The sequence below is a fragment of the Dermacentor albipictus genome, chromosome 2 (genome assembly GCF_038994185.2).
Source record: "Dermacentor albipictus isolate Rhodes 1998 colony chromosome 2, USDA_Dalb.pri_finalv2, whole genome shotgun sequence".
In the NCBI taxonomy this organism is placed as follows: Eukaryota; Metazoa; Arthropoda; class Arachnida; order Ixodida; family Ixodidae; genus Dermacentor; species Dermacentor albipictus.
Window position 1 is genome coordinate 85158797 of NC_091822.1, and position 13424 is coordinate 85172220.

At 46.0% G+C, this 13424-nt stretch overlaps 1 protein-coding gene across 1 annotated transcript in view; it reads right to left on the reverse strand.

Moving 5' to 3' along the window:
* The window catches only part of LOC135900932 (neprilysin-2-like), a 67259-nt gene that overhangs the window by 33390 nt on the left and 20445 nt on the right, over window positions 1-13424 (reverse strand). The window contains exons 8-11 of the mRNA XM_065430531.1: window positions 7055-7231; window positions 3101-3181; window positions 1717-1850; window positions 13-220 (exon numbers count right to left, since the gene is read on the reverse strand). Coding sequence (XP_065286603.1) covers window positions 13-220; window positions 1717-1850; window positions 3101-3181; window positions 7055-7231 — 600 coding nt within the window. The remainder of the gene's footprint in view (window positions 1-12; window positions 221-1716; window positions 1851-3100; window positions 3182-7054; window positions 7232-13424) is intronic.

Sequence of the window (13424 nt, forward strand, 5' to 3'; positions counted from 1 at the left end):
CTATAGACTCACGCAAGCTCTTCGGTACGATGTGGCCTGGAAGACAATTCTGGCGCTGGTTGCAGGCGCCATCTTCATGGCAAGCCTCGCGCACGTCTCCACTGTGTTGCGTGTGCTGATTACGTCAGTGCCGGTGCGGTAGAAGTTGGGCTGATGCTTGAAGGCGATGTGCCCGAGGCTATCCACTATCAGCCATCCCAGATAATTCACTAAGGCGCGCCTGCGTCGGTGCGTAAGAAAGAAAACCGCGACACGTTTAACCCTCGAAATAAAGATTACTATACAGAGGTTATGCTCACTCCACTAGGACAGTGGATGTGAGGTAAAGCTAAGACAAGAGCAGTACAGGAGGCACTTCGTCCTAAAAGGCGAAGCACGTGGATTACCTGTAAAGCTCGCACAAATGTTTTAGCCAGCGTCACTCACTACCATGGCGACGTATATGGTACATCAATTCAGCGGCAGGTGTGTACATTCATACGCGGGACTCACCTTGTACGCATGCACAATAACCCTACAAATTTGACGGAACTTCGGCCGCCGCTGCAGCGTACTAGAAAAGCGCATGAAGCTCAATTAGGAGGATGGGGGTTTGGTTCCCAGCTGCAGAAAGTTGCCTTTTTGTGCAGCTTCGATCCGGCTTTCCTTTTCATCTAATTTTTTAAAGAAGTTTTCCCCTATGTTTTCTTTGTCAGCATTGTCTATTTGCCACACGGATCCAGGTAACGCGTCTTACCAAGACAGTGTTAACACCCATAATAGTTTACATATTTTCACCCACCGTTGTCCAGCGTCTAACGAATGGCGTAAGGTTATCGCCCAGCGCAAGACGCGCCTTCCTTTGCTCTAACTTTCTCGGATTTTGTCGCCAATTTTATAGTGAGGGAACCTTCTTTAATCTTTATGCGTAAACGACGCGAATAGTGTTGTAAATTCTGGAACACACGCAAGCACCAGTAATTACGCTGGAATTTACGACGAGGAGTTTGTAAAGAGCCTACGCGCTTGACGCATACAGATCATATTTTGAAGACTGGCGAATGTGAGCTATAATAGTTTCGCGGAAACCCGCGAGATGGAGGGAAGTAATTAATAAAGGGTAAATGAGACATCCACCTAATCATTAGCTCCGATGGTAGAGCGGCTGCCCCGGAAAAGCGGTGGTCCCGGGTTCGAGTCCCGGACCAGGACGATCTTTTTTTCAACTGCAAGGCTTTTCTTTCGAGGGAACCGCATGCGTTTCCTTTGTAGCAATTGCTACGATTGAGTGGACGTCTGGTTTTCCCTTTAATAATTGCTTCCCTTCACCTTGCGAGTTTCAGCAGAAATATTACTTCAAACTCTTGCCTTTGCTTCGAGTTGTCGATAAATTCGGCTTCGCCCTGCCATCTGCTGGCCGGCTCGTTAGCTCTTATGGTAGAGCGGACTGCCCAGGATAGGCGGTGGTCCAGGGTTAGAGTCCCGGACTAGGCCGAGTTTTTATTAAACTACGAGGCTTTTCTTTCGAGGAACCCGTATGGGTTTCCTTTGTAGGAATTGATACGATTGGGTGGATGTCTCATTTTCTCCTTAATAACTAATGAATGTGCTCTCCTCTGTGGTTGTGCTTCAGTGTTACTTGCTTTTCTGGGCAAAAGTTCGTCCTATCAGGAGCTAGTTTTCGTTACTCAATTGTGCCACTGCCTGGTTTTTACCGTCACGAGAAAGAACACTTGCTTGTTATAAGGGTCGCTGAAAAGCCTCGTCAGGTATTCCAGGTAGGCCATGTTCCAGATGTTTACAGCCGCGTCTCTGACGGAATAGTTGTCGCGGTCGCCGTAAAAATCGGCAAGAAAGTAGTGCCAGTCTGTCTGCAGAAAATACAAAACAAAAAACACTTGCACCCACACACGTATAAACCTTTGGCATCCTTGGTTGCTTGCGCCAGTAATGCGGGCAACTAGGTGCATAGGTGTCCCTTCGTTTCATTCAGGCGCATCCCAAAAATACGCTCACATTTCACGGGTGCGAAATACACGTGTTTCTGAATAAAGCCACGATGACGAACCAATTGCGGGATAATATTTTCTTAAAAGCCCCGATGGCGTAACATGCGAGAGATTATGATAGAATAGGAGGATGCGAGTTCAGAAGGTCGCAGTGAAGCAAAGAAATTAACAAAATAACGTTCGAAAACTAGTGTCCGATCGCCAAGCTAGACAGCACATCATAAGGGACGCCCTGGTGGCGGGCTTCGAATTAATACTGACGTGCAGAAGAATAGAAAAGCGGGCGACCTATCCATTTCTTGTCCACTGCCACAAACTGACAAAGACAACGGAAATAGGATGGGACAGGCGCTGTTCTGACGATAGAAATTTGATTTGGAAGCAACAGGACTGTATAAATAATGAAAAGCATATCAGCAGGTCACGTGCATGACAGATGTCACGCAGCCACGAACAATCAATAAACGGAAACTCGTCATTCTACAGAGAACGTGAATGTTGACTAAAACGCACGTCCTTATTCTTGCTGATGTTATACGGCTGTACGACTTCACGCGCCCGAATATCGCGCCGTTTCATAACGACCGAGCTAACCACAAATGAAGGCACGCAGCCGCAACCATGGCAATGACCGGCAAGATGCGAAGACGCAGCTCCTTTTAAATAGTGAGAATGCCCACGTGACCTGACATTGATACACCGGCTTGTCAGCCCCATGCACACGCTTCCGCATGGCGCCAAAATCCTGTGAACCACCCCAGAGGAACAATCGGCGTACATGTTTTACAGAACCACCGTTGAGACTGCCTCTCACACAGTGCTTGATTAAGTTACATCCAGATCCAATGCTTGATCCAGATCAGCGCTTGACCGGTGCTCTTGCTGTTGTGTTAGTCAGCTGGCGCTGTATGAAAATTCATTTTGACCATTTAATGTTTTTTAACGCGCGCCTAAATTTGTTAGTACACAAGCGTTCTTGAATTTCGCCCCCCTTGTACAGATTTTAACGAAATCGAACGGATTACGAAGCAGGACAGCAGACACAAATCGTGCTATATACGGCTGGAACAAATTCACACCCTCTTTTACTTATATTAAAGGGAAGAACTTACCAACGAGTCGCGCGCAGTTAAGTTCTGCAGCGGAACACTTCCGATGTAGTAATCTTGGGGAGTTGGTTTGAGCCGAAACATCTGCGAAAGAAAGAGCGCGATGGAACTGTAGGTTAACATGGCACAACGTCCGAAGGATTACCTCAGTGACACAAGGATGTCTCGAGTTTCCTTCTGTGGCACGTTACGGCGTGCCAGGGTCGCTCAACTTGTATGCCTAATAGTCGATAGCAAAGAATAAATTAAAAAAAATTATGGGGTTTTACGTGCCAAAACCACTCTCTGATTATGAGGCACGCCGTAGTGGAGGGCTCCGGAAATTTCGACCACCTGGGGTTCTTTAACGTGCACCTAAATCTACGTACACGGGTATTTTCGCATTTCACCCCCATCGAAATGCGGCCGCCGTGGCCGGGATTCGATCCCGTGACCTCGTGCTCAGCAGCCTAACACCATAGCCACCGAGCAACCACGGCGGGTGTCGCAAAGAATAAATGCCCCATTATATAGTGGCCAATGGATATTTCTGAATCTCCGAAATAAAGAACGGCAGTCAAATTCTATAACGCATTGAAATGCTTGCTCGTGCTTCGTGGCTGCTAGATGCACGTCTTGGTCAGTGTCCAGCCAAATAGTTCCGGTACATGGTTGGAGAATCAAGTAGTAGTCAGTGGTAAACCAAGAATGCCGCGTAGGACGCTTTCAAAGAAGGGTTACGGAATTCTTGGGCTACTTATTTTATAAATCAACATCGTTGAACAGACTGCGGCTTACGAGCTCTCGAAGAGAGCTGCGGTTAGTCGAAGCACAGCCAATGACAGAGAGCGCAGCTAAGATATGGTCGCAGAAAAGCTGCCTCATTTTAGCTTCGAAAGCGAGAATGGTTAGATGGAGCTGCATATAATGGTTGTGTAATTTTTTGCTTTAGTGCAGATGATTATTATTATTGTTATTATTATTATTGTTATTACTAATAATAGTAGTAGTAGTAGCAGTAGCAGTAGTAGAAGAAAAATATGATACCCTCGCTTCCGCAGCGCTAAGAACCAGGGGGGGGGGGACCCTTTCCTCCTCTTTCTGCATGGCGGCGACGGTGTTCTATGCAGTCACGTTATCTTGACTCTCTAGCGGCGTCAGCGGCATCCAGCGGTATCAGTCGGTCGCTGCTAGCGCTGGGGGGATGAAAGGGGGGCGGAGCTGGTTACGAGGCCGACGACAACGCCGACGCGAAACCCAGGAACGGACGCCAAAGAGCTGCGCTCTAAAAATACACGTCAAGCACGCTGACAAAAGTGGCGCGTTCAGCTACAAGAGCTAAGGTTGGGAGAAGTTGGCTTTACATATAGAATGAGTGCAACGCACTGCTGCTAAATAAGGCGCAAGGATGCAAAGAAGTATAATTCAGTGTCTTCTGCGTCTTTTCTTTTCGTCCTTTCGATTTATTTCACAGTAGCGCGCTACAGTCAGTCAATATGTGCTACGATATTATGCTGAACCTTCTACTCCAGCACACAGCGCCAATTGAATAGGCTATGCCAAGACGACCTCCCTTATCGTACAGATAACATTGTAACATAGTTGACGACTGTTTCGTTATGCCTGTTACCTACATTTACCGCAGTTACTTCTCCAGTGCGACATGCTAGCCGAAAGCTAGGCCTCTTCGGATCGTCGACAAGGCATATCGTGTGAAAGCAAAGGAAAATAGCTGCACAACAGCATATCGTTGGAGCGCCGAGAACAGGCCGGCGAAGGAATTCTGGCTGCGGGACATGACGTCAGACAGAAAGGCCGAGGTGGTTAACACCAGTGGGATGCGTACCTCTATCGCGAAGCGATGGTTTCTTCAGGGTAATAAAAACAAAAGATACTGAATGTCGAAAATGCTAGAAAATAATTGCACTGATGGGCGCCTAGCACTGGCGCCATGACACGTTGACTGTAGCAAATCATTAGTAATAATAGTGAAAGCGTCTTTATTCAGGGGACGGCCCCAAGGCCTGGAAGGAGATGGGGTAAATGTAAGCAATGAGCAAATATATCTTTATCAAGCCCTGCCCTGTTCCTCAACACCACTACAAAATTGTGCGAGTGAATGACGTTTTGCATGGCTTCCAAAATTGTGGTGTTCCGCCGTACGTTGGAAAAACGCGTCATGTTGTGGTATAGGAGGCCGCACTTCTGGCGCTGGTGCGATGTTGTGGCGCGTCCTCAGACAAGCGGGAAAGTGCTGCTCATCAGCCTAATTGCAAAGAAGAGGCCGCGTTCGTCATTGGATATTTAATTTAAAGAGTTTAAGGCATCGATAGTCGAGAGAGAAATTTGTAACATCTTTTCGTATCTCCTTAAAAGGGCATTGCTACGAGACAGCGAGTGCTGTGCGCAATGATGACGAAATGTCGCGTGTTCTTTGGACGACACCTACTGAACAAGCACAGTTGCTCGGAAAAAACTTAGCAAAGTAATTGTATCTGTCGTAACCTGTCACTGACAAGTATTTGGAACTTGCCCTTCAACTATGCATGCCTTAAACGCCCTTGATCAAACGAATTAGCAGGGATTTGGCGTTTTCCGCGCATTTAATACCGCAAGAAGCACGTCGCAATTATGGGAAACACTATAGCACGAAAGGCAGTACGGCAAGAAGCTGCGGTGGAACACAGGTACGTGTCTGGAATGACATGCTAAGGCGACAATGATTTCCAACTGTCTGCAAAGCGTTCAAAAAACCACACTTGCCACGTGAGGACTAATGATTGACTACGCGGATGGATGTCGCAAAAGTACATACAGGCTTTTAGGTACGTTTTTCTGTGCAGAGTCTCCAACTACCGCGTGCTTCATAACCAGAATTTGGGTTTGGCACGTATATCTCCAGGATTCATCCCTTTTGTTGGTACTGCTGCTCTTCAACTTTCACTTGCAGCCACTTGTCACACTTTTGTCTCTCTGTTTTCATACCATGGTTCCATACTTCACGTTATTATGGCGCTAAAGATTCCGACCTACGTGGTTACGCATTTGGCCCGACATTCAGTTCTCTCACGTCGTCCTCGGTTGGAAAAATGCAATGTGCTAAATGCAATGCGGAATATGTCATTACATTAAAGAAAGCGCAGACATATATAGCATTTGGCGCTTCACCTGACTGTGTCAAAGTCGGACAGTCTTGGGAAGTAAAATTAGCTGCAAGTGGTAAACTGTACACGACAAGGACTTTAACAGTGGAGTGGGAACTGATCGGCCCTATTACGATAGTCATGCTTATGATATGATAGCGTATATATATGATTATGATACGAAAGGCAGTACGGCAAGAAGCTGCGGGGGAATACAGGCGCGTGTTTGGAATGAGATGCTAAGGCGACAATGATTTCCAACTGTCGGCAAAGCGTTCAGAAAACCACACATGCCACGTGAGGACTAATGATTGACTACGTGGTTGGATGTCGCGAAAGTACATACAACGCTGGGAACTCAGCGTTGAAGAAGCTAGACCCGATAATATTGTAGAATATTGTAGCAAAATGAACACTACCGTCTGCGGCAAACATGCACTAGATTACTGCGGTAATGAATTCGCGTGACCCGTTTATCTCACCATTTTGCTGTCATCCCACAGAGTGAAGGACAAAATGCCCACAAAGCACGTCATTTCCTTCGGAACATTCTGCCTGCCGAGCAACCGCTTCATAGGGTGGCGTACTGAATGAGCAAATCTAAGAACCATTATCAGAACACAGGCCTTAGCGCATAGTAGTCTCAGTTATAAAAAAGGGGTAATCAAAGCTTTAATACTTATTAGCAGATGCTTTCAAGACCCGAGCATTGCTTTTCGATGAGCACATCACCAAAATAAATTCATGTTTGGAGCATCGATCATGAGTAGACGTGAGAAAGGTAACAATATTTTTACCGTTCATGACATATTAAACTCCTTGACACTTTGCTCACCTTGCTGAGATAATACTGCAGCCTGATGATCTCTCGAGCGATGCCAGCGAGCTCTACCCGCTTCCTGAAGGCACGAAATACATCCGTGACTGCGTCTTCGTATTGCCGGAACACGGGGGTATCTTCTTTGCGCAGCAGGAGAAACTCCTCTGGCAGATAGAGCTTCGGTGGACCGATCTGTGTCATGATCAGGACGTAGGTGCATTCCTTACTTCACCTCAGCATAGAAGTTTAACGTCCTGACAATTTACACAGATAACCGAGCACAGGTTGATTATCACGTGGACAGGAAAGTACACATCCTAATAGTGCATGAATAAAAGTAAGCAAAACACGCATTGTTCGAATACAAAAGAATGCACTTCAGAGCCACTTCTGTGCAATGGCAATGGGATTTCCATGCCTGGAGACACAGTCGCCTTACTGGCTGGTTCGGCCTAACGAAGCAAAATATTAAGAAGTGGCGCAACTTCGGCGAAAGTAACCAGCGGCACGTTGCTCGCAATGTTCCTGAGTGACTCAGGCTATTTCGCACAGTGCACATAGTTAAATGGCAAATTTTTTTAATGCGAACGCCTCATATTCGTTTCGTGGCTTTCGTTCTGTAGCAGCCCCACTATATCGCATGCACGGCGACAGTGAGCAGTTCCATCCCGACTCATTACCAGTAACCTACATGCGTATCGTGTAGGTTACTACACTAACCTTACGCGTGTAGGTTACTGGTACACTATCGCCGCTCACGAAGAACACTACCACCGCTTCATAATGCTCTGACGCGAGAGAAAGACGTAATACGGCAGGAACTCCGAACAAACCCACATCTGCACATGAATCTCTATCGTGCCATAATACAACCAGCGCTGTATTCCTCTAAACACCCACACTACGATCAATGCGCAACGCTTCGCCACATACCATGGGCTTGCGCAAGCACACGAGACCTCGCACCCATAACACACCCTTCCACACGGCAATGGGAAGCAGCCTGTCCAGCGGCGACTCGACGGACCAGCTGAACCTGGCCAACCGAGCGAGAAGGGCAGCTAAGGCGACTGGACTCCTGGACTGAAGGGACCACCCAGTGCAGAGCGGAGGAGCAGCCTACGCTCGTGTGCTCTTTTGAATAAAGTTTATTTTCTCTCTTTCGCCTCCATGGCGCCTGAGAAGACGACGATGAACTCGAAGGAGACACATGCGCTGTGGAACCGGTCACTTCACGTTGCATCGGCCTTCGTGCTGAACTTCGTACATCACCGCCCGATAATAAAATGAAGTGCGTTCCCTTCACTTGTACTTGACAAAATTACAAAGCGTTAAAAAACAACTGTCGAAGTTGTTTTCATGTTATCTCTAGCGTGGCTCTTTTTTTTTTCTGGGTGATAGATGACATATTGCACACAGGAGAAGAAATTTAAATATTTATTTTGACTGAACACGATAATTCATTCACGGGCTCAACACTAACACTTATCCTGCCATTGCCGATATTGTGGCGGCGTTTCCTTCTTCGCTGTTTTCTAGATCACCCTTAGATAAATACACTGGGGAACTGGCGGTAACATACTACACTGCAAAATCTGAGGACACATGTGTAATTCATTATTAACGGCAGCGCGACAGCAAGGTAGCACAGCATTAATGAGTAATCATCATCATCAGCCTGGTTACGCCCACTGCATTGCAAAGGCATCTCCCATACTTCTCCAACTACCCCGGTCATGCAATAATTGTGGCCATGTTGTCCCTGCAAACTTCTTAATGTCATCCGCCCACCTAAGTTTCTGCCGCCCCCTGCTACGCTTCCCTTCCCTTGGAATCCAGTCCGTAACCTTTAATGACCGTCGGTTATCTTCCCTCCCCATTACATGTCCTGCCCATGCCCATTTCTGTTTCTTGATTTCAACTAAGATGTCATTAACCCGCGTTTGTTCCCTCACCCTGTCTGCTCTTTTCTTATCCCTCAACGTTAAACCAGCATTCTTCTTTTCATAGCTCGTTGCGTCGTCCCCAATTTAAGCAGAACCCTTTTCGTAAGCCTCCGGGTTTCTGCCCCATACGTGAGTACTGGTAAGGCTGTTATATACTTTTCTCTTGAGGGATAGTGGCAACCTGCTGTTCATGATTTGAGAATGCCTGCCAAACGCACCCCAGCCCATTCTTATTCTTCTTATTATTTCAGTCTCATGATTCGAGTCCGTGATCACTTACTGCCGTAAGTAGATGTATTCCCTTACCACTTCCAGTGCCTCGCTACCTATCGTAAACTGCTGTTCTCTTCCGAGACTGTTAAACATTACTTTAGTTTTCTGCAGGTTAATTTTTATACCCACCCTTATGCTTTGCCTATCCAGGTCAGTGAGCATGCACGGCAATTGGTCTCCTGAGTTACTAAGCAAGGTAATATCATCAGCGAATCGCAAGTTACTAAGGTAACCAATGAATGAGTACACACCAAGAAATCCCGAATTAGTATTTTTCTGACACGTGGGTTACCCAGAAATAAGTACATCTTCAAGTGAATAAATATCCTTTTCGGATAACGTCAGGTTGCGTATTCACAAAAAGCTATAACCATATACTTGCTTGTAGTACCAAATGTCAGCCAATCTTGATTCTGGAGATACAATTAGCCAAGGCGGCTAACCAATGGCAAATATCAATTACTCAAAAAACTTTGTGAATTCAAACCCGGAGATCGTATTCACAAAAAAAGTGGTTACACTGAAATTATTTGTGAAACAATACGCGAAGGCCGTTCGCAATGTTGGTCATACTATTCGCGAAGGCCGTCGGTGAGTGCAAAAAGCACATACGAATGAAAAGCTTTGTGCATTCCGTGTGATGAGTTGTGACAGCTTTCGCGGCGAAAGCGGTTACAACACGGCAGACATCGTTGAACGCTTGCGTGTAGTGGTAGGGGGCGGCGCGCGTTCTGAACTCGACAGGGAGCCGGTGTTCTATCTTCCGATGTTCTATTTTAGTCAGAACAGACGCGAGGGAGTGTTGTTTGGATCACCTCTTCGCAGGATCTCGTTCGCGTTCGCGACCTTGGGTGGCTACAGTGACTCCCTGTTTCTGGGGCCTCAGGTGGGACCTGCTGACGGGCTCGGGTGGCTACGTCGTCCGCTAGATCGCCGGCTCAAACTCCCAACGCGAGTCTATAGACAAGAGTGGGCACTTTCGCTTCACGAGCGCCCTTCGGGCTTCCATTCGGCAATATTGCTGTGCTGCCTTCGCGCTACCGGCTTAACCGAAGTGCAGCCTCTATGGTACTGGTGTCACGGCATTGTTCTCGGTTGTTTCCCATCTTCCTCATACCGTAACTGAGCGAAGTTACCGAAGCCAGTGTTGAGAGGACTTCGAAAATGTTTATTGCTTTCAGCGGCGACGGGAGGCTCGCGATAGCGAACCGCACCACGTACCCTTGGACGATATACAAACAAATTGTAGTTACTATGTATTTGTATCTGCGGTGTATCACAAAGCCGTGCTCTACATACATGTATTCTTTTCCCACCCGCGCCTTAATCTATTTTGCTTGAGCTCCGGGGCCCACGGTCAACTACACTGGGTATGTGGGTCCGTGTTTAATAAGCGCTTATGCTGGAACTGATCGTAAGCGCACATTCCAGCCAGTCTTGATGGTAGACATATTATTAGCCAAGGCGACTGGTCAATGACGATGAGTCCTTACGAACGAAGAGCGTTGGGATTTGGGCCGCTGAACTTGTACTATTCCGTGTGCAGTTTTAAACACGGACATAATTCGCCCAGTTTTTTACTGCGTTCGCAGTAGAGTCTGACAGAACGTATAGTAACGTTTTCTGGTTCTTTTAGATATTAGTTAGGTGGATTTGATATAAGTTAGTATATTGTTCTGGGTGAATGTTCTGAAGCAGTGATGATTAAGGAAAACGTGTTACCGTTTATACTCGCGTAATGGGTGCACCCGTGTAAAAGCCGCACCCAGAACTTTGTAAAAAGAATCCCGAAATGTACATTTAGTAATTACACGTGTATAATCGAACCCTTGCCTTTTGAGAAGGTTGGGAATGTTATCTGTTGTATGTCGCGATAATTCCGAAGCTTTTCTTGTAATAGAAAAACAAGGCAGCGGTGCCGAATTTTCGGCTCCATCAGGCAGCGAAAGCACAGCTTCAGAGATTCAGCAGCTGCCTCCGAGACGCTGTCATCACTAGTTTGAGGGGCGCCACAATTTATTACATCCGGCAGGTCAGGCGCTACGGGAATAGCCAAGAATAGCCGCAGCCAGTACAAGCAAGTACTGCAGTTCAATCAAGGCATGTACCACCGAAAATATTTACGAAGGAAAAAAAAATTGTGCGCCTTTTTCTGCGTGTAATGGCTGCACCAACGATTTTCACGCCAAATCTCGGAAAAGAACCTGTGGCCATTGCACAAGCAGATACGGTATTTTACAGCCTCCACCAGACTACTTGTGGTTTGTTTAGGGGTTTGTGCGCTGCTGGATACAGTGTCATCGATAGTCTGCAGCGTTCTGTGCTAACGTGGTAACTGTCGAGGCATTCCGTCCTCGCTCCCTTCCGCAGCTGTCCTTTCGCTAAGCTAGTGAATCTTCGAGCTATGTTACGAGCTGCTTCGGATTCCAGGAGTTCTTGTTTTGAACCCACCGTGGCGGCGTAGTGGTTTAGCCGTGGCTCTGCAAAGCCCGAGGGCGTGGAGTCGAATCCCGGCCAAGGCAGCCGCATTTCGATGGGGGCAAAATGCAAAAACGCCCGTGCACCGTACAAATTGGGAGCGCATTACGGAATTCAGGTGGGTAAAATTATTCCGGAGTCCCCGACTACGGCGTGGCGGATATTTATATCGTTATTTTGGCACTAACAAAAGAAGTCAGAATTTTTAGTTCTGCTTTTGCTTGTGATTTTGTTTGCTAGAAGTGCCATTATGGCCTTTGCAAAACTTCTCATAGCCGCCTTGTAGTCGCTGTCTTTTCTATTAGCTGTTGCGGATGCTATTTCCAAGGCGATGACCGCCTCCTGAGTGGTTTCCTTTTTCCGACGCGTGAATCCAGGTCCGCGCTAGTGTTTGTTGCGTATTGTCTTTTAAGGCGATAAACATGTTATATCTATTCGAGTATTCTGCCCACCAAAGTGGGCTACCCCAATAAGGGCTTGCCGTCGTTTGTACAGGGCTCTGGCTCTTTATTATTTAATAATAATAATAATAATAATAATAATAATAATAATATCCTTTATTTCATGAAAATAGTACACATTCAAAAAACCGGTCAGCCCAAGCCATGGAGGCTTGTCGGGCTGTACTCGGCAGTTAGCGACAAGTACTAAAAGAAATGAAATAAAGCATGGTTAGCAAGCCATAAACTGAAGCAATTTACAAAAAGCAAACTACAACGAGAAAGGAGGCTACAACACAAAAGCAAAGTACCACAAACAAAACGTTAGCTACGAGCAAACGCAAGCTAGAAAAGATACAAAGTGAAACAGACAAGGATACACACCAATCTAGACCAAACGAGACTAATCGAAACTATAGGACAGGCTCTAGTGAATGACAACTAAACAGAAGAATAATTAGTTTTGAGGTACAGCTTGAGTGTCCGTTTTGATGAGATAGAGTACAGTTCATTGGGTAAAGAATTAAAAACGTTAGGAAAATAATATTTTCTGGTAAAACGACCAAAACGGGTATAACACCGCGGGGTAGTGAACGTATTATGGTGCCTCAGTGGTCTGGCAGGAATCAACGGAAAAAGAAAATCACTGTTCCAAAAATCTTTTATCACCACAGTTTAGAAAAATAATGCTTCAAATGAGGGTAACTGCAAAAAGGAAAATAGGTTAGTATTAGGAGGAATGGTCTCATTGTATGCAACGTTGCGAAGAACAGATTTCAGAATAGAATTCAATTTTGCGCGCCATGTAAATGAATAGTGATAAAATATGGTAATTCCGTATCTAAGATAGCTGTACACAAGTGCGTGAACAATGACTTTCCGGACAGAAAACGGGAACAGGTATCTAGAGTTATACAGAAGACAGGATACTGAACGTAGCTTTTTGCTAATACCTGTAAAATGAGTGTTCCATGTCATATGAGAATCAAACATGATGCCTAAGTATTTTACATTAGTTGCGAATTCTAATGGTATGCATTTGCAGTTTATACAATTAGAGTTGTGAACAAAAAATGGCACAGGACGATCAATTTTTTTATGGGGATTATGAAAGCAAACTAGTTTTGTCTTTTGTCTATTAATTCCAATCCCGTTACTTGTACACCAACCCATTACAGACGTGGTATCTGCTTGAAGGTTATAAACGCATGTATTAAATGATGCATGAGTTGATAGAAGGACAGTGTC